Source organism: Macrobrachium rosenbergii, chromosome 37 (genome assembly GCF_040412425.1).
Source record: "Macrobrachium rosenbergii isolate ZJJX-2024 chromosome 37, ASM4041242v1, whole genome shotgun sequence".
NCBI lineage: Eukaryota > Metazoa > Arthropoda > Malacostraca > Decapoda > Palaemonidae > Macrobrachium > Macrobrachium rosenbergii.
The window spans coordinates 38,976,537-38,999,246 of NC_089777.1; the positions used below are offsets into that span (position 1 = coordinate 38,976,537).

The 22,710-nt window shown below is 38.7% G+C and overlaps 1 protein-coding gene across 1 annotated transcript in view; it reads left to right on the plus strand.

The window, feature by feature from the left end:
- Naprt (nicotinate phosphoribosyltransferase) overlaps nucleotides 1–22,710 on the plus strand; it is a 130,454-nt gene that overhangs the window by 84,258 nt on the left and 23,486 nt on the right. The window contains exons 5-6 of the mRNA XM_067082079.1: nucleotides 18,945–19,072; nucleotides 21,792–21,910. Coding sequence (XP_066938180.1) covers nucleotides 18,945–19,072; nucleotides 21,792–21,910 — 247 coding nt within the window. The remainder of the gene's footprint in view (nucleotides 1–18,944; nucleotides 19,073–21,791; nucleotides 21,911–22,710) is intronic.

A 22,710-nucleotide genomic window follows, 5' to 3' on the forward strand; every position in this document is an offset into this window, starting at 1 on the left:
ACGGCTGTGTGCAACAAACGCACTACATGGTTAGCATGGAAGAGGTGGGTTGATGTCGATTCGTGTGGTCCCTACAGGACTTTACCCCCCCCCTTGGAGACGCATATGGTTGTAGGGGGTGTTTGGTATGTATGCTGGTGTCAGACGATTGATGTAAACCCATGTTGTTCTGCCGTCTACAATAGTGTCATCTGGTATTCCTTGGGCCATCTCTGGATGATGTGGTATGGTCCCAGTTAGGCTGGGGAGAGGGGGATTCTGTGTGTCTACCCTTATGTGTGCCTATTTTGCATTCTGCAGCTTGTTGGGGATGTACACCTTTCTGGTCACGTGGTAGGTCGTCTTGACTGGCATTATCTTTTCTATCGCTTTTAGGGTGTTGGATGGTAATGTTGGGCTTGTTTGGTCTTGAAAGGCATCTGCTGGCAATGTTAGTGCTTGGGTGTATGGGACTTCTGTTGGAGATGTGTTGAATGCTGCATGCGGTGTGATTCTTAGGCCCAGTAGGACCCATGGTAATTCCTTTCTCCAGCTCCTGCCTTGACATCTGGTGGTGAGTTATGCTTTTAATGACCGGTATAGCCTCTCAAAGATGCCGTTGGCTTCTGGGTTGTAGGCAGTCGTGTGTGTTATTTTTGTCCCCAGACTGTCTGTTAGGGTTTCCACAGGGCAGACATGAAGTTGGCTCCCCTGTTGCTTGTGATGATCTGGGGGACTCCGTGCCTGCTGACCCATTCGATGAGGGCTTTCACGCAGGTTCCCGTTGTCTGTTGTCGTATTGGCATTGCTTCAAGCCACCTGGTATTCCTGTCTATGATGGTGAACAGGTATCTGTACCCCTCGGAGGGGGTTAGGGATCCCACTATATCAACCTGGATGTGGGCAAGTCGGTGGTGTATTGTCTTAAACTCTCCTATCCCACTCTTGACGTGTCTTATGATTTTCAACTTCTGACATAGGATGCATTCTCTTGTCCAGTTTTTGACTTTCTTTTTCATTCCCCACCAGATGTACTACTCTGCTATGATTTGGGCGGTTGACTGGCCTGATGGGTGGGACATGTGGGTGAGTGTGAAGGCTTTTCCTCTGAGGCCTTCTGGCAAGTAGGGGTGAGGGCGTCTGGTACTTGTTTCACAGGCAGCGGTTGTCTCTCCACTGTTGATTGATAGGTTGCTCCATGTACGGGTGGGGTTGTCCCGCCGCCATCTCTGTAGGCCCACGTCATCTCTTTGGGCTTCTGCTGTTTTGGGATAGGCTGTCCCGAGCTGGATGGTGTTGACGTAGTTTCTTGATAGTGCATCTGCCATGGTGTTTGCTGAACCTTTCAAATATTTGATGGTGTAGGGGTGTTCAGCTGTCACTAATGGGTGCCGTTGTTGCCATGCTGACCATGCGTCTGCTGACTTTGTGAAGGCATGCACCAAGGGTTGATGGTCTGTTTGCACTAAGAACTGTTGCCCCTCGAGCATGTGGTGGAAGTGATGGATGGCTTTTTAGACTGCTAGGAGCTCTCTGTAGAAAGTGGAGTATATCTGTTCCACTGCCATTAGTTTCTTGGTAAAGAACACCAGCGGGCGATGACCATTTTCTGTGTCCTACTTGAGTACAGTGCCCATCGCCATGTTACTTGCATCTGTTGTTAATGTGAGGGACCTATGGGGTAAAGGAAAAATTAATGTGATTGCAGAGGTTATCGCTTGTTTTGCTAAAAGAAATGCTTTATCTTGATTTTCTGACCATATTAATTTTTTGTGTTTTCCTTTTAGGCATTTGTATATGGAACTCATTATTTTAGCAACGTTAGGTATGAACCTATGATTGTAATTGATGAGTCCTGAAAATTCTTGCACTGATTTAACTTGTTGGTTTTGGGAAGTCGGGGATTGCGTTTACTTTTTCTGGTAAGGGTTTAATGCCTTCTGGGCTTACTTGGTGCCCCAGGAATTCCACCGTTTTCTCTCCCCATTCGCATTTGTCTTCCCTTACTATGAGTCTGTTTTCTCTGATGCCTGTAATAATTTCTTGATGTCTTTGAGATGTTGTTTGAGGTTGGGGCTAAATATGAGGATGTCAGCATAGACCAGGCAGAATGGAAGGTTGCTGAGCAGTTCGCCCATCAGTCTTTGGAATGTTACCTCTGAGTTGTGCAGGCCGAAAAAGTTGTAGGTGAACGTGTAGGTGCCGAAGGGGGTGATGATTGCAGTCTTCTCTATATCTTCCTTTGCCACTGGGACTTGGAAATATCCCTTCAGCTGGTCTGACTTGGAAATATCCCTTCAGCTGGTCTATTTTGATGAAGATCTTTTATTCTGTTCATTTGGTTGGTCATGTCTGCTATTTTGGGAACGGGTATCAATCTGGCTTTGTTTTGACCTTTAGTCGTTGGTAATCTCCACACAGGTGCCATGTTCCGTTGGGTTTTTGTACCATGTGAAGGGGTGATGCGCATGGGCTGGGGGCTTTTTTGGTATATTCCTGCTTTTTCCATCTTTTTGAACACTTGTTTAGCATAGGCGAGCTTCTCTGGGACTAAACTTCTAAAACGTGAGTGGATTGGGGGTCCTTCAGTTTCTATATGGTGCTGGATGTTTTGTTTTTCTGATTTGGTTAAGTCGTGCTGCAGGTTGCCTTTGAAGACTTCTTGGTATTCTTGTTGAAGTTGTCGTACTTCTGGCAGTGGGGCAGCTGCTGTGATTGGGCATATTTGTTGTTTATGCTGCTTCGGTGATGGTGTGGTGGCAGCATGCCTGCGTGGCTGTTGAGGAGGTAATGTTGGAGTTGTTCTCGGGATCAGTTTTTTTGATGATATGTCCACTAGCAGGTTGTGTGCTGTTAGGAAGTCTGCTCCTAACAGTGCTATCATCACATCTGCCGTGATGAAGGTCCAACTGTAGTCTTTCATGTTGAAAGCCATGCTCATCTCCCGTCTTCCGTACATTGTGAGTGGTGCTCTGCGATGTGGTGGATACGTGGAGGTTGATGGGGGGAATGGGGTTGGGTTTGTTCGTTTGGACTGGCTGGGACAAATGACCTGCATGCTACGGTGTCCACGAGGAACTCCATGTCGGACCTCTCATCTTTGATGAAGAAGCACCTGGAGCCCCTTCGCTCGTACCTGGAAGAAAGACAGTGGTGGGAAGGTGCAGTTTCCTTTTCAAGGCAACCGGTCTGCTCACTGCTGACGTTTAGTTGGTTGGGTTGCGTGTGCAACCTCTTGCATGCTTTTTGAAAACAGGCAGTCTTGTCACACTTTTGGGCCTTTTTTCCTAATCTCCAGTGGAAATCGCATACATTATTCCTTCTGGAGGGTTGTCTTTTTTCTGCTTGGTCTTCCCCTTGATGACTTGCTTGGGGGAGTTTCTTTTGTAAATGCGGTGGCTGGTCCTTCTGGGTCACTGTCGGATTCCTTGTCGGTTGTCTGCTGGCCTGTCGTGGTGCTGCTGCTGCTGCTGTTGGCTGTGTGGGCTCTGCTGTCTTGTGGGTCATGTGCACTGCGTCGACCAGCTTTAGGAATTCTTCATTGGCATGGTGGAGGCGCTGGGCATGGCTGCCACTGTTTTGGAGGTTAATCTTGTGAGGAGTACCTCTCTCACAAGGTCCAGGGATGACTCAGGTTGGCTGCCCTTGTCTCCTATGGGTGCCCCCACGTAGTTGAGGAATTTCTTGGCTCTCGGGGCAGGTGGCATGCTGAAGGATGACTTCAGCTGGTTCTTCAGCAGTTGGTAGGTGACAGGGGTTTGTAGTTCCTCAAGCCATCCTGCTATTCGCTCAGAGATGTTGTCCTGTAAGAATTTGAGGACCGCGTCTGCTTTGCATGTCATGGAGGCGATTTCCTTCGATCTGAAAATTACTTCCGCCCTGAAGAACCACGCTTCTGGGTTGTGGGGCGTGAATGGAGGTAGACATATGGAGGCGGCAGTGAGGGTTTCGCTGGAGAGGCGGGAATTGCTGGTGTTGGCCATCTCTGTGGGTCACTAGTGTGATGATGGGTATGGGTAAGGGTCAGAGTTCACACCTTACTAATTTATTCAGACAACAAACACACAGGTCAAGGGCGCTTTCGAGTGGAAATGTAAGGCCTGACATCAGGCAGGTAAGAACAGAGATTAAACAGAATCACTTGTGCTTGTTGGCAGATGGATATATACATATAAATCAGTACGTGATGCAGGACCGAAGTTAATATACATACTGCTGAGAAGCTGACACTGCAATGCATATGATGATGACAATACATTAAATATGAGAATAACAATAAAGAAGATGCATGTACAAAAGGTATGTGACGAATGCTGTGTTTCTTTCGTCTGTGCGTTGGCGTGGGGGCCTGTTGTTGTGGGATTAATGGCTGGTATGATGAACGTGTCTGGGGTCCACATGTGGACCCTGCAGTCTTACACAAGCAGAACATCTAGTCGGAGACCGTACGATTGCAGTCTTTTCTGACAGTTCAACCTCTCGATTCTTAGAAAAGAAAACAAAGAGACATAGATTAAGAGATTTTTCCAGGCTAGCAAAGAAACTTCCTTCACCTTTGGACAGAGTCCAGGAACATTATTACCTCATTTTTACCCCATTTTTTGCTAGGGAGAAACATTGTTATTGAAATGCACCTCAGGAGAAAAGGGCAAGGTCTTCTGTCAGATGGTCTCCTCTTCCTCAGGTTTTCCAGAAGTTGTGGAACCTTGGGGAGACCCAAACACCAATCCATTTGTAACTGTCCAAAACACTACACTCCCAGTTTACTGCCTTCCATGCCAAGATCCTCAAGCATGGGCAGTTGATGCCTTTCTTGAAGAAGTGTCAAATCTAGACCTATATGCTTTTCCTCTGTTTGCTGTTTTGAGGAAATATAGAACAAGTTGTGAGCTTTGCAGAACACAAGGATAATTTGGTAGCTCATTGGTGGCCCCCATAGGAATGGTTTCCCAAACTTCCTTTCCTTGTGGTAGATGTTCCTCATCTTATTCCATTTAGGAAGGATTTTTTCAGTCAATCTTATTTGAGAAGATTACATCAAACCTCCACATGCTTCATCTGACTACTTGGAGAGAGTCAGTTATCTGTTACGAACTAAGGACATATCTAGAGTGGCCAGGGAAATAATCCTTAAGTCTAGAAGGCCCTCCACCGTTAGATGGTATCGCTAACACTGGTCAGTTTATTGATCATGGTGCATGTCCAGAGGGATATCCAACACCTGTCCCTGGTATCCAGTTTTCTATCACAGCAATCAAAGGATGCCGCTTTACATTGTCTTCAATTCTGCGTCGTGCTGAATGGATTATCACTCACGATTTAAATATTGAAGAGGTTTTCAATCTTTTGTACTGGAAATTTCAAATCTTTCTATCATGGTTTTTTATGAAATTTGGACGTAGTCCTTAAGATTTTAACATTACCTCAGTTTGAGCCTTGTAATAAGGCATCACTTAAAAACTTTGAATACACCTTTTCATTTAGCTTTTGCTGTGGCAAAGTGTATTAGTGAACTTCAAGCCCTTTCTTGTGTGTGGTCTTTGTTCGAGTGGCAACCTCTCTCTTTTTTCTTTCATTACTTAGATGAGAAAAGATGTAGAAGTGAAAGCCCTTCCCCAGATTTGTGACAGCAAATGCTCTGGTAGGCAATGGAGAAATGGCTTTGTTATGTCTAGTTAGAACTCTTAAGGGTTTACCTGAACAGACTTGAACCTTTAAGAGGAGGAGTTAAGAATTTATACTGTGGTGTTAGGGGGGGGCCAAACACTCCTATGTCCAAGAATGCTTAAGTTATTGCACACACAGTTGATTCCTGAGCTGTTACCCTTTTTTAAAATAAGCCTCATGGCTTCCATACTGTAACCATTTCTCTTTATTACCTTTAAAACCCTTCTTTAGAGAAGGTGGTCAATGCACCTATGAGGAGGTGTAACTGATTTTGCTTCATATTATTTGTGAAATAGTGAAATTTAGTATGAGATATGTAAAGCCCTTAGTCCTATTGTTGCGGTGGGGAAGCTTTCTGCTGAACCAAATATGGTAGTAACCTTGCTTTCTATCTTATCGTTAGTTGTTAGGAAATCCTGCTAATGAATTTTGGGAGCATAAAGGTACACCTTGGTGTACAGTGGGTCCCCAGTAATTGTGGGGGTTAGGGACCACAACCACCCGTGTTAAGCAAAAATCCACGATAAGTTAGAACACCCCTCTAAAAACACTTATAAGTGCCTGATTTAATATTTCAAACATCAAAGACTTGCTCTTAAATGCTTATAACTGCCTATTTTAATAGTTCAAACACCAGATATACCTTAGACTATCATCCTAAAACACTAATATAATTTCAGTCATCTTACAACATTACCCTTAAAAATATATGGCTTACAGCTACGTGTGAAAACTGAACTCAAGTCCCCTCGACATTCAAGCACACCATTTTCTCTCATACGGTATTGAAGCTAATCCATTTAATTTTTTCAGATAGAGGAAACATTGGGAATTCACAAGTATAGTTAAATACTGTACAGTAGTTAAATATATTTAAATATGCATTGAGAAAAAAACAAATTATAAATGCTGTTAACAGTGATAAAATAATTCTCTTGTGTATGTACATATCACATTGATTTACTAGTTTTCAGATATTAATACTAATGTAAACACATCAAAATATAGATAAAATGTTATTTCACTTACAGAATCCATTTATACTGTATTATACTGATCTGTTATCATCGTAATATATATAAAAAATCTGATTGTCCCGACATTTGCAATGTTTACATTCTGAGAATTAGCTGATTGAGGCTCACTACTACCAAAAGAATTAGGAAAATAATTATTTAGTTGCTAAAAGAAACAAATTTATTAATGGAATTATTATTTTTAATTTTGTACATAAGAGTTTATGATACAGCAATTCATATTTCATTAAGAGAGAGAGAGAGAGAGAGAGAGAGAGAGAGAGAGAGAGAGAGAGAGAGAGAGAGAGAGAGCTGGTGTTTGCAAATGAAGTCTCAGCACAAGCTGGTGACGACACTTGACTTGACAAGCTGGGGAAGAGTACAATATAACCTTGTGTTGCTTACGTATGAAATTTGGATTTTTACAGTGATTAGAGATGAAACATCAACAGTGATAAAATATTCTCTTGTGTACTGTTATAATGTGTGATAATCATAGAGTCAACTAAGCATGTAAAGAAGTACAGTTCATTAAATCAAATAAAAAAATATGGCAACATGTACCTACAGTAAAAACAATTACAGATGTTGGGATGATCGTTTCTTTTATGCTTTTTACAATGAGAATACTGTACATCAATATAATACAGTATAAATGGATTCTGTAAGTTAAATAACATTTTACTGATATTTTGCTGTTTTTTCATTAAAGGACATGTACTTTATACTGAGAGAGAGAGAGAGAGAGAGAAAGAGAGATGAATTGAGGTGTTTATGAACATTGGAAAGGTGTTTTGTGATTTTGCAGGATTTTAATTTAGCATTTTATTGATATTTTGCTGTTTACAAGTAATATTAATATTTGATTGATAATTAGTAAATAATTTTTTATCATAAAATATGTATTTAGTCATGCAAATAAAATGAAAATACAGTATTAGTGAATATTGCTCCACGAAAAAATTCGTAAATTGTGAATTTTCCGTGTTATATTTGGAGATAAGTTCCACAGAAAAACCCACAATTAATTGAAGCTGTGATTGCTGATCCGCGATCTACCGGGGACCCACTGTATAGGAGTGTACCTTCATATCTGAAGTTGGTAGTTGTCTTTAGTTTTGGAGTGTTGTTTATGGGCTTTCAACTCAGGCACAGGAGGTTAGTACTCTACTATGAGATAAAAGTCCTTTTTCCCTGTAAGGATCCTTTGACAAGTCTTGCTACGAGAACCTTATACACGTACTCTACCATGTTGTGGTTCCAGCTTCTGGCGACAGCACTTGCCAGTAAGGATTACACAACAGTCTGGAATGTTGAGAAGCTTTTTCTCCTTATTAAAAAGCTTTTAGTTCACGTGGCTGAACAATTAATTGTTTCTCTGACTGCACTAACCCACCATCCACATTCAATGTGGTAGTCAGCTAACTTTAACATTAGGTAAGATTCATTGCAAATAATGAAAATCTTTATTAAAGAAATAAATATTTGGGTACTTGCATACTGTTAAAGTGGAAACCCACCCAGCCTCCCCACATCTTATTGGGTGGTCATGAAGAGTTCTGACAAGAATGTAAACATTCCAACACCACCTGGTGGAAAACAGGTGATTACAGAGACAGCACTAGCGGATTAGCTGGCTAAACATTATTTATTTTTTTTATATTTTAATGCTGATAGCACCTAATGGAGTGAAGATATAAGCTAACTTTAACAGTAGTTAAATATCCAAATAATTAATTTTATCATAAAACTTTTTATCTTTATTTGTGCCATTTTTGCTTATCCTTAATTGTACTGACATTTGGTGAATTATATTACAGACAGTCCCCAGTTAACAGCAGGGGTTCTGTTCCTGGCTGAGTGCGCTAACCGAAAATTGGTGATAATAGCACTAATAACCTGCTTAACGGTGCTGTTAACCGGATATCAGCACCGCTAACTGGAGATCAGTGCCAAAAATCCAGTTAACAGAGTTGCTAGACAAGTGCCATGAAACCAGATCGCCGTTGACCAATGTTGCCAGTAAACGGGGCCTGCCTGTACCTTAATCATGCCTCAGCATATGTGTGTGGACTAGGATGATAGGTCATGTCGCTCATTTAGGTCACTCTTGGACAAGGACAAGTGCCTACATTTGCTGTGACCTTTGTTTAGGGGTTAACAGTGTTCCTTTCAGTGGACTTGTCCTGTGTGTGTGTGTGTGTGTGAACTGGAATGGATCAGTGGTTTCTTACATGGTGAAGCAAATGTGTAAACATGCATCTGGCCCTGCAGTTGGTGAATCTTCAGACTTCCTCATCTTGTCATACTGCTGACATGACCATTGTCTCAAGCCTTGTTTGGTGAAGTGTATTCATCCATGATGCCTAGGTCTTCTGTGAAGAATGCTCAGCATAAGAGAAGCTGACCGTCTTTAATCTCAACCCCTCCTTCTTCTTGCTTTTAAAGCTTTGTCTCCACGAATGTCTGGACTCTTCTGTATGATCTCCCTATCTCCTGTGGGAGGGATCTTAAAATTTATAAATCATCATCATCATCATCATAGATTTTTTTTAATCAGATGTTCCCTCTATGGAATTAGATGTGAGGTCTTTCCACGCTGCTGTGTCCTATATTGTACTACTTCAGCCAGAGCTGTCAAGTCTAGGTTTTTTCTATCCCCTTTCACCATGATTTGAAGGGCCTTCATAGAGGTTCTTGTCATACCATCATACTGTATTACTAATTATTTGATTAGCAGTTTCTCATCCTATCTTTCCACGTGTCCAATAATTCCAGTCATTAAGATTTATTTATACAGTACTGTATGTATGTTTATAACTAAATGAAGAGAGAATATAAATCAGTGCTCTCTCTCTCTCTCTCTCTCTCTCTCTCTCTCTCTCTCTCTCTCTCTCTCTCTCTCTCTCTCTCTCTCTCTCTCTCTCTCTCTCATACAGCAATGGTTATAATTATGCCTTGAGTGAAAAGCTGGTCACGTTGTAGTTGCAGTTTCAAGGCAAGGTTAAATAACAATTTGTTGAATGTATGATTAAAATGATGACAAGGGTTATAAAGGTGATTTTATGTATTAAGCAAAGATGGATTTTTTTTTACATATTTGTATGTACTGTATGTTCTTGGTGTGCTTAACAAACAGGAAATTAGTTTTGTATTTCAGAGGTTCCAGGTACTTTTGTTTAATATTTTCCAGCCTCAGCTTTCCAGATTTACCGTACAGTAGTGTATTCTAAGCAAGTCAGGGGCCAACTGCAAATTAAGTAAGAGACTCAAGAGAAGGTCGTAATCTGCCATGAGTACATAAGAACCAGGACATAGGACTAGGTAATGATTTAAGTCCTTCATCAAGCTCACCAAGATGATTTTTAGTCTTACCATATCTAAGATGAGTAATTTTTGCTAGGTTGACTCCTCTGTATGGAAGGCACTAAGAAGTTATCTTGGATTCCCATGTTCATTAATGATCAGTCTGGTCTTTTGCTTGGGAAAGGACCTGGGTAATTGCACTGAAGCCGTGTAATATTGGCAGGCAATAAATAGATCTTGACCAAAGTGTGATCCATAGCTCTAAAAAAAATTTTGCTTGCCAGGCCTTGATATTATTACAGTAAACAAGTATTCACAGGGGGTGCATACCGCACCCCCCCGCGAATAGCTACAATGCACGAATACTTCGAACCCTTCTAAAAACACTTAGAACTGCCTATTTTGATAGTTTAAACACAAATAAACCCTCTAAAAATGCTTATACCTGAGTATTTTAGTAGTTTTATCACAAAAAGTGCATTTAGTCATGAAAATGATATGAAAATACAGTAATTAGTGAATATTTCTCAGTGAAAAATACCGCGAATGGGCGAATTTTCCGTGAATAGTGGGTAGATATGTTCCACAGAAATCTGCGAATATATGAGTCCGCGAATAGTGAGACTGCAGATACAGGAGGTTTACTGTATTATTGTTATTAATATTATTATTATTATTATTATTTGGTAGATGAAACCTATTCATATGGAACAAGCCCACAGGGGCCATTGACTTGAAATGCAAGCTTCCGAAAAATTTGGTGTTCATTAGGAAGACGTAAGAGGAAGTAAAGGGAAATGCAGAAAGAAGAGATCCCACTTATTAAAAAAGAAAAGAATAAATTAATAAATAGATAAATATGTATTAAAGTGCAAGGAGAATAGTATTAGGGTAGTAATGCATTGCATCTTTGCTTGAATTTGTGAAGCTGCAGTTGCTTGACATCCTCTGGGAGGCTGTTCCTTAGCCCAACGGTGTGAGGAATAAAGGACCTCTGGAACTGAGAAGTTTAACAGTGAGGCACATTTACTGCATATTGGTGTTGCTGTTCAGTGACTCTGGTTGCTCTTGGCAGATAAAGGGGATCAGGGATCAATTGTGAATGTTAAAGATCTCTGTTGAAATACAACTTATGAAAAAGTGATAAACAAGAGACCAGCTGTCGATGTTCCAGGTCATAACTGCTACTATTAGGAAATAGAAACCTACCATCATCAACCATTCTATCTAAAAGAGATAAATCTATATCTCTGGCAGAAGCATACAACCACACTGGAGAACAGTATTCTGTAAAGGAAGTACAAATGACCTAAAACAGGTTGCATTGACTTTATCACTGTTGTAAATATATGAGGCCTTACGAACAATACAGGAAGTCCCTGCTTAGCGGTGGTATCGGTTAATGGCATTCCAGTTTTATGGTGCTTGGGTAACGACGTTGTTAACCAGATTTTTGGCGCTGGTAAACGATTTTCGACACCGTTAAGTGCTTTATCAGCTTTGGTAAACAGTTTATTGGGTTGTTTGTCGGCGTCGGTAAGCAGTTTATCGGTGTCGGTAAGCGGTTTATCAGCGCCTTAAACGTCATTTTTTACCATAATTACTGTATTGTGATGTTCCAGTTAACAACGATTTTCAGTTAACAGTGCTCGGCCGGGAACGGAACCCCTGCTGTTAAGTAGGGACTGCCTACCTAACTTTTGTGTGGCACGGCATTAGCTGAAAGTTTCGTTAGACGTTTCTCAAAAGTTACACCAAGAATAGTTGAAGCTTCAGACTCACTCAGCAAAGTTCCATCCACCTGAAGGGGAGGATTGGGTAGGTAATCTGTATGAGATCTGCTAATCAATAGTGTTTTCATTTTACTGGAGTTCAGCCTCATACCCCACCAACTATACCATTCCGTGATCCTGTCCGTGTCCCAGCTAAGGCTGAGGGCAGTTTAATTTCTCATAATTGGAGGCTTTACTACACCCACAAGTGTTGCATCATGATATAACTTTCGGAAATTTTAATCTTCTCAGGCTATTTTGGAGCAAAATCAGTTCTTCCTGCACCATTCCTTTTTCTCTGTTGGTGATACTGGAATTGATTATCACCCAGTCTGGTAATCTAAGGAAGCAAAAATCCTGACATCTATCAGAAGTTTTTACGCATCTCATCCAGGTATACAGAATACACTAGAAGTTGTCTAGTTTATTCTTGCTTTCCAATTCAGAGAGGTCTTGGTAACTAGAATGTTAGATTTTAAATACCAGTAACTTGGACAAAAACATGGAGAATGAATGGTCCAGAGTTCCTACCATTGTGGTATATTACTACCAGCGGTTTGAAAAGAACTCATGTATCCAGTGTTTGAGAAGTACATGTGTAATAAACTCTGGGGTTGGAATAATAAAATTGAGGCACCCAGCGGAGCAGGGGCGCAAACCCGTTTTATACAAACTGAGAAAAATGCATTTAAAGTTTTCAAACATCAATATCTTTGAAACCAACCATATGATTTTAATCTAGTTGTCGTCATTTTAAAGGAAATTTATCCGTGTACCATATATCCCAAAATTATGCCATTATTATATCTTATACTTAAGCTATAGTATAAAATGTAAGGTAAAGTCGAGTGTACCAGCTTATTATTTTACTCGATAATAACGATTTTTGCAGTTGATTTTACTTTCTTTGGCCCTTCCTTAATTATTGACATTATAAAGTAAGTATACCTTAGTTTTACCAGACCACTGAGCTGATTAACAGCTCTCCTAGGGCTGGCCCGAAGGATTAGACTTATTTTACGTGGCTAAGAACCAATTGGTTACTTAGCAACGGGACCTACAGCTTATTGTGGAATCCGAACCACAGTATAGCGAGAAATGAATTTCTATCACCAGAAATAAATTCCTCTAACTCTTCATCAGCCGGCTGCGGGAATTGAACTCCGGCCCATCGAATGACAGTCTGAAGCTCAACGGACTCAGCCAAAGAAGGGCTCATTGACATTATAACACTTAAGAAAAAACGTCATGGTAAACACACACACACACACACACAAAATAAATAAATAATAAAAAATAAGAAAGCTCAATACAAAAAAATGCTGAATAGCAATAAAGAAAGTATTGATTGTAATTCCTGAATTTTAATCAATAATATGGTTTTAAAATTTTTTAGATGAATGGTAAATAAAAATAAAATTCCTTGAAATTAATGACAATAATACCAGAAACATTAGCACAAGTGAAATTCATGTCCAGGGCATCAACGTTAGCATCTCTGACCGGGACCTCTTCTTCTTCAGGAGTATCATTAAGCCTTCCTCCTTCTTGAGTGTCAAAGTCCTTGAAGTACTGGGTGCGATTTCTGAGTGTTCATGTTAAAAACACAGAAGTTGTATGTCCACAGTTTTCTTTTATAAAAAGCAACGCTAATACTCAGCTTGGGTGTCGGCAAAAAATCATCATTGTCTGAAGTACTAAAGCTATCAAGCGCAGTTCTAGCTTGTGTTGCAAGCACTTTATGTGCATCCAACTCACATTGCATTTCATCCAACTGAGCCTGTTCACAACCCATTTGTTTATATTTTGAAATATTTACTGACAATAAATCACAGGTGTTGCATGTATCAACAACTGGGGCATGAAACCAATATTAAATTCAGTCCTAAACACATTACGATAATAATTAAGAGAGACAATATCCACATTTGGGTGCTCATCTTTAATAAACTTCACATACATATCATACAACTTCACAACACTAAGATTCGATTCCATCTACCTGCGGTTATGAGATTTTGCACGAGAATAATGAAATGTCATGGTCGGCAGCGTCTTAATGTGTTCACGCACAAGGTCTGCTTTTTCCCCAGAAAATTTTTATACCCTTGCGTTTGTTCCCCGCTTCTCAGCCACTGTTGTTTTCCCCAATGTCAATTTCTTTAAAACAACACGTACCCTCTTATCCCCTATTCCAAAAATAGCCATAAAAGCTTTTGTGCACACATTGTAATGCTTATCTCCATATATCACACTATACAAAATTGTTTGTGTACGCGAACTTTCCTCTGCGGGTTTCCTTCGACGTTTTATTGTCACTGAAACCATTAATTTCTGCAAATATGATGTGTGGGCATTGTAGTTCCCCATGCCCCAATAATCTTTAAACAATGCCTCTATCACATGCATAGTAACTTTCTGAAAACTCCCATCAGCACAAGCAGGTCCAATTTTATGGGCTTCTACTTCTTTAAGAGTCTTTCGGCTAGTATAAGCCTAACCTTCATTACGAAGTTTTTTAGCAATATTCATTTTCCAAGTTTCAGGCTGGCCTTCCTTTTATGACCATGTGAAGAACCAGGCTCATTAATATCTTCACTTGATTGCTATTGATAACTTCGCCTTCAACAATATCGATCTCTTGGTGATCGCTGTTATTAACATTATCAGCCATGGTAAAAAAAAACTATATAATTGCTAAGAAAATACTCATAAGAAGTAAAAAAATATCAGAGCATCTGATAACAGAAGAGCATGTGATAAGAGAAAGGATGAGAAGGTGTCTCTGTGTTCCCTTATACGAGATAGAGCAGCGGCAAGCGAATAGAAACGTGAACCCAGTCTGTGCACGTTTTCATTGGATGCCGAGTCCAAGCGGGAGGTACTTGAAGAGAGACAGAAATGCTCACTCCCCCATACCTCCTGCTCTCATCACCCCAGGTTTAAAGGGACAGTTGGGAAGCGCCCTTATGCAAGCGAGTCTGTTGGCGGAAATTTCTACATCCCGTAGGGGTGAAAAAGTACTTGTGTTCAATGGCATATTAGACCATAATATTTCAACCCTATGGTCACATACGATGTACTGATGCATAGAGGGAAGCCTGGGGAAAAATTTCGTACTGCTAACTCAATTTCGGCCGCAGTGGCGCTTGTGCCCTTGCTCCACCAGGCGCCTCAATTATAATTTGTTTCTGTGTGGTGCAGGAAAATTGTGTTTTATAAGATAAAAGCCATTATGTACAAATTCATTCCAGCTTCCTTTTCCCTTGATTTGATGTTTCAGAGTAAAATAAGAGCTGTTAGTGCCATTGCAAAATTTAAAGTATAAAGTTAGTTAACCCTTAAACGCCTATTGGACGTATCATACGTCGACTAAAATTGTCTGTTGGGTGCCGAGTGGACGTACCGTACGTCGACAACAAAAAATTTCAACCTTCGGTCAACTTTGACTCGACCGAAATGGTCGAAAAACGCAATTTTAAGCTAAAACTGTTACATTCTAGTAATATTCAATCATGTACCTTCATTTTGCAACAAATTGGAAGTCTCTAGCACAATATTTCGATTTATGGTGAATTTTTGAAAAAAACTTTTTTCTTATGCACGGGCGGTAACTCAGCCGAAAATTTCATAAATTCTTTCGTCATTTTGTCTTAATTTTTGCACTGTTCTGTATTAGCCGTTACATAAAGTTTTATATATGAAAATGTGTGCAATTTCATGTACAATACAGCAAAATACAACCCATGGTTGTAGCTTTTATCAGTTTGGAAATATTTTCATATAAACCACGATAACTGCCAAAATTTCAACCTTCGGTCAACTTTGACTCGACTGAAATGGTAAAAAAACGCAATTTTAAGCTAAAACTCTTACGATCTAGTAATATTCAATCATTTACCTTCATTTTGCAACCAATTGGAAGTCTCTAGCACAATATTTCGATTTATGGTGAATTTTTGAAAAAATACTTTTTCCTTACGTCCGCGCCAGAAATTCTTTCGTCACGTTGTCGTAATGTTTGCACTGTTTTATATTAGTCGTTACATAAAGTTTGATATATGGAAATGTGCGCAATTTCATGTAGAATACAACAGAAAATAACTCATGGTTGTAGCTTTTATCAGTTTTGAAATATTTTCATATAAATCACGATAACTGCCAAAATTTCAAGCTTCGGTCAACTTTAACTCGACCGAAATGGTAAAAAAACGCAATTATAAGCTAAAACTCTTACATTCTAGTAATATTCAATCATGTACCTTCATTTTGCAAGAAACTGGAAGTCTCTAGCACAATATTTCGATTTATGGTGAATTTCTGAAAAAATTTTTTTTTCCTTACTTCTGCGCGTGGTAACTCGGCCGAACATCTCAGAAATTCTTTCGTCACGTTGTCGTAATATTTGCATCGTTTTACATTAGTCGTTACATAAACTTTTATATATGAAAATGTGCGTACTTTCATGTAGAATACAACAGAAAATAGCTCATGGTTGTAGCTTTTATCAGTTTTGAAATATTTTCACATAAATCACAATAACTGCCAAAATTTCAACCTTCGGTCAACTTTAACTCGACCAAAATGGTCAAAAAACGCAATTGTAAGCTAAAACTCTTACATTCTAGTAATATTCAATCGTTTAAATTCATTTTGCAATAAATTGGAGGTCTCTAGCACAATATTTCGATTTATGGTGAATTTTTTAAAAAAACATTTTCCTTACGTCTGCGCGGTAACTCGGCCGAACATCTCAGAAATTCTTTCGTCTCGTTGTCGTAATATTTGCACCGCTTTAAATTAGTCGTTACATAAAGTTTTATATATGAAAATGTGCACAATTTCATGTACAATACAACAAAAAATAACTCATGGTTGTAGCTTTTATCAGTTTTGAAATATTTCCATATAAATCACGACAAATAGAAAAAATTCGACTTTCGGTCAACTTTAACTCGACTGAAATGGTCGAAAACTGCAATTGTAAGCTAAAAAACTTACAGTCTAGTAATATTCAATCAATTTCCTTCATTTTGAAACAATTGGAAAGTCTCTAGCACAATATTTCGATTTATGGTGAATTTTTGAAAAAAACTTTTTTACGTCCGTGCGTTACGAATTCATGCATCATTTTGTGATAATATTTTCTCTGTGTTGCTTTAATCGTTTTACAATCTGTTATATACCAAAATCATCACAATTTAATGTACAATACAACTAAAAAAAAGTAACTCATTAGCTTTAGCTGTTTTGCTTACAGCGCGATTTGTATACAATTATATGAGTTTTTTTTTTTTGCTGTCATATATTCCAATATTTATATATGATAATGATATTTTTTTCATTTCTGATGGTTGCATACTAAACTTCATGCAATGAGAAAAAAAGGAGCCCAAAATGAACTCTTAATCTTAAAAACTAAGCGTGCTGTGATTTTTTGAAAAAAACTTTTTTTCCGCTTCGGCGCTAGCTCCCGAACGCCGCCGGCATATGGGAGACGTTTTTGTAAATAGAGGCTCGGCGTTTAAGGGTTAAACCCCCTGAAGTCATTTACAAACTGTGGGCATAAGACCTTCCATGCTCCATTCATGTTTACCTTACTCACCTCATGCCATGCAGCATCAGTATTCTTTATACAATTGTAAATTTTGTAACACTTCCAGAAGTCACGTAAGATCACATCTGGGTCATTTACCTCCTTTAATGTTTGCCCCTGTATGTACGGCAAGTGTAATATTTCTTGAAATTTGCTATTATTCCCTGATCCATTGGTTTGAATAAGTGAAGTTATGTTAGGGGGTAAATAAACAATTTTAACATTAGGATGGAAATCATATAAGTGTAGTGGGTGATCAGGGGCATTATCCAAAATTAAGAGAATCTTGAAAGGAATCCCATTCTCACAGCAGTACAGCTTGACTTCGGGAACAAAGTGATGAAAAAACTAGTCTTCAAACAAGAGTAACCCAGGCTTTGCTACTGGACATCCAGATCATGGGTAGAGAACTTTTTGTGATATTTTTCAGTACCTGTGGATTTGCTGCACATACACGAGGAGAGGTTTTAGCTTCAAGTCTCCCTATGCGTTGCCACCCAGCAGTAAAGTTAGCCTATCCTTTGCCGCCTTATCCTGGCATCATTATCTTTTCACAGCTGATGTACATTTTTTCCGGCATTTTTCCAGAAAAGGCCTGTCACATCAATATTAAAAATTTTCTGAGGGGTATAACCTTAAGAATAACCTTCCTTATCAGTTGTTTCCCTGAGTAGCTCGGGAAATTTTTCGGCAGCTTCTTTGTTGGTGTTCGCTGACTCACCACTAATGGACACGTGATGCAAGTTATCACGTTGTTTGAAACGATGAAACCATCATGACTTGCAGCAAATGTGTCGTCTTCAGTGCTTTCACCAGCCTTAGCCTTCAAGTCATCGAAAAGGCTTTTAGCCTTTTCCTGAATGAGCTTGAGGCTGAGTGGTACACATCTTTGTCTCTGATATTCCATCCAGATACCCAAAAGTTTTTCCATTTCTTGTACCACCCTCCCCCTTCTCTTACAGCCCTTTTTATGTGTTCCATAATTCTATCTTTGTTCTTAAAAAGTGTGCCAATAGTCGAGCAATTCATGTTATAATGCCCTGCTACCTCAACCATTTTTTCACCGCTGTCTAATTTCTTTATTATTGCCACTTTAGCATGCTACTTTTTACCACTACCACTATCATCACTTGCCATTAGCCATGATAGATAACGGATGTGCTAATTATTTCACAATAAAATCACACAAATAAATCGGAGCACAAGAGATGATGTCTTAACCTCTTGCATAGGCTTGGGAGTTTGGGACAGTGTACTGGCGTCAGCTACGGCGCTGTTCGGCACGGTAGCGGCAGAAATTATAACTAAGCCAAGGCACGCAATACAAAATTTAAACTTACGGCTGGTGGCTGGAATGCTCCGAACAAAATTTAATTTACGATCACGGTTGTTTGTATCTGAAAGTTTGTAAGTTGAAAGTTCGTAAGTAGAGGAGCATCTGTAACTTGAAGGATGTTGTGAATTTTTTTACAGGTGGTTACTCATCTATGAGCATCTCTGTGGGTATGTAGTGAGAATTAGGTAGTTTGGTAATAGGTGTGACATTATTTTCCTTGTGGAATCACTTTTATTGCTGTTTTATTACATCATCATCATGTTTCTTACCAGTCTAGTTGCAACAAATGCTGCTCGATATAGAATGGCTGCTGGACGAAAGATAAACCTCCTTGAGTTTGGTTTAAGAAGAGCTCAGGGACCTGATGGTGGATTGTCTGCTTCCAAGTATGCATATATAGGTGAGTAATTTACAGTCTAAAGATTATAATTTTTGTCTTTGGAAAGAACTTGACCCCTTTTTTGTGTATTCTCTTTGGGGGAATACTGTTTGCAGTGTGCCTTGTGCAGTGCACTGTAAACTACACCAAAGACTTTTTGTAGCATCCCATCACCCCTCAGCTACATTGCTTTCTATCTTTAGCTTTTAATTCATTTCCTCTGGACCATACACATTTATAGCTGTTCAACTTTTTTTTTTTTTAATGTTGCCTTGCTCTTATATGAAAATAAAACATTCACACATACTTTTCAATTCTAAAGCTATGGCACAGTGGTTAAACTGTTTTATGATGATCATAATGCATTAGTTTTGTGTTACTGACTCTTGTCACTTTATGCAATATAATGTAAGTGCCTCATGTATGCTTGTGTTTTGTCTCATACATTCTCCTTTGACAGTTTTGCTCTTTGGATCTCAAATGTTTCTTTCTGCATATTGTTTCACTAAAGATTTCTTGTCAGTACTCTTAAATGTATATCACTGAATGTTCTTTGGGGAATACATTCTGAGTAAATGAACTGTAATGATTACAAAGAACAGAGAATAGAATGTAGTTCAGAGTGAAGATGCTTTCTAGTTTTTTACATGTAAGGTTTTCACTGGTAACTTCTATTTTATAGATGTTATTTCGCTGTTTTGTTAGTGTGTTAGGTCTTTGTTGAGGAAAAAGTCTTTTAGTTTAATTCTCAGAGTAGTGAGTACTGGAAGAAAGATTGTTTGATCATTATCTGAATTCTGCATTCCACATATAAATTTATTGCCCATGAAAAGTAAATTATAATTGAACTCTATAAGTTACTTCTTAAAGGAAAAAACTTTTAACACTGAATATCTGCCACTGCCAGAACTTGCAAGAATTTTTTTATTCGTTTTTGATATGTTAACATTTTCGTCTCCATGTGTTAAATTTGGTCTCTGTCATGATAAGCTTTTCTTTATGTATTATCAAACCATGGCTGGTCATTTGTCTTGAATTTAAGTGCCTTTCTAGGGACATACCTTACTAAAATAGCCATCAGCATTTCATTTTGCTTCTTCTTGGGATTTGGATCTGATATAGCATCCGAAATAATAAGTGCCTGACATGTTTCAATAATGAGATCCCAATCGGCTCTAGATTTCAGCCAGACCATTTTTCCAATGGTGGAATTAGGAATGTAGTACTGATTGACAGATACTGTGTCCATCTTAATGGCACAGTGATCAGAAGTGCCTTTATACTCACAGACCTTGGACTTCACAATAGCTGGAACATCTGTGAATATGAGGTCTAATCTATTAGCAGAAATATGCATGGGTTCCTCAATTAGCGGGACAAAATCAGAGGATACACAGAACTCAAGAACAGACTGGCAATGGTGATCTGTTTAATATGAATTAAACCACTCACTCTGCTTTGCATTGCAGTCTCCACAAATAACGAGTGAAGCTTTTGAATCCTGTGACTGAGCCATACTAATCCTTTCTAAGACAGTCATGTATAGAATTGTCGATATTTGGATTGTAGTAAATAGCAATTATGTATTTTTATAACACCACATTTAAGTATTTTTAAATATTCTACTTTCAAATGACACCAGAATGACTATCATAGCATGAACAGTAACTTATAGACAGCTTATAAATTTAAATATCACTTATCACAGCTCTGGCATGTAACAGACAGGACTCGCCAAGGCCTGGTGACAAAAAGGTTTAAGAATTAATCCTTCAGGTTAGCACAGTGAAAATCTAATACAGTGTCACCTCAACTTGTCTGATAGCTTGGGGTCTGCCCCCTCCACTAGGTACTGTAATCTGCTAAGGTACAAAGACTAACTTAATAGGGTACCATTGGACTAACTCTCATAGCTTATAGTCTAGTGCAAGTATCTAATAACCTATCCTAACCAGTATTTTGTATTCTCATCCCATTTAAAGTATTGAATTAGTTATCATTTGATTTCAGATATATATATATATGCAAAATGAATTGCTTTTACTTGTGTATATACCCCTACCTACTTATGCTTACAAGATGTGTAAAGCACTGTATGCAAAACAAATACAATATAAATAAAACATTCCAAGTGCGTATTTTATCCTAAAATAATGTATACGTGTGTGTATACCCTGAACACTTGGACACATACTGAAAAATGTATAACATTACATTAATGTATTCATTATGGTACAGTACAGTACTGCATTAATTAATGCAAAAAAAAAAACAAAATAAATAATGGAGAGAGAAAGTTGGTTGTGTATGTATGTGTTTGCTCATTATGTGTATGTTTGTGTGTTTGCCCATTATCAACCCTCACAAGCACAGCCAAGAAAGCATCAGTCAACATGAGTGCATTTATTCATTTATTTACCATCCAGCCTCACAAGCACGAACAAGAAAACCTTGGTCTACTGTCTGATAAACCTGTTGTACTTATTGGAATTCTCCGACAAGTGCAAAATATTTTTATAATTTTTATTGGACTTGGGCAAGTCCATTAAGTACAGTAACAAAATCTGAGTTTCCACTTCTGAATCATCAGTCTGCCAAAATGATTTACTAATACCTTATTGCTACAGTTATATAGAAAATTCTGCCTTCCCCTTACAGTGTATTGTTCTGTTGTGTGTTAACTCTGTCATGGTCATTGGTATAATTTTCTGTATGATTATTGAAGTAATTTCTCTTTCAGGTGGTTTTGATGGTACCAGTAATGTTTTGGCTGGGAAGCTGTACAACATTCCAGTGAAAGGCACCCATGCACATTCCTACGTGTCATCGTATTCCTGTTTAGGTGATTTGGAAACTGAGGTGTGTGTTAATAGCAGATTATGAAATTCCAGAGATGCCCTTACATTGTCCTTAATTTTAGATCTTAAGCTTAATGCTCATAAAATTATATAGATCTAAGTACAGTACTGTATCTCTTTTGTAGTTGATTATGATAACTGATAGCTGTAGATTTTTATCATGGTCTTCAGTGTGGTTAACTTAACTTTTGTTGCATGGTGAGCATGTTAATTATCTTTTAAGTACAGTTATAGGCCTCAGTAATTACTTTTTTTTAATTTTCTCACTTCATAATGTCACATTCTTTTGAAATGCATGATGCAATTAAGGCTGAAGTTAATACGAAACAAGTTCCGAGAGTGCACTTGTGGTACAGCATTTTTGTGGGATTAGATGATTTTTTGGGTTTTCTCCCCTCATCATTCTTTGTACTTTCTGCCTGAATAATCCTCTGGTACAGGCCTTCATGTATATACCTTCCCTGATGATCTAATGTGACTCCTGGTCATTGCCCCTACTACTTTCATGCCTGCTTCAGTAAGTGGAAGACTAAATGGACTAATGAACATGATGTGAACAAATTAGCACAGATCAAGCACAGTGTTGGAATACAGTATCTTTGATGAATACCCCACATGATTTTCTGTGAATGTCCAAAATATAATTGACAACCTATATCGAGGTATGGAAACAAATTAGTTAAAGGAAATTTTTAAGAAGCTGGAATGTAATCAGTAAAATCAAAATGTTATCATTAATAATAATAAATCCTTCAGGCCAGCCCTGTGAGAGCTAGAATTAGTTCAATGGTCAGGTTACAC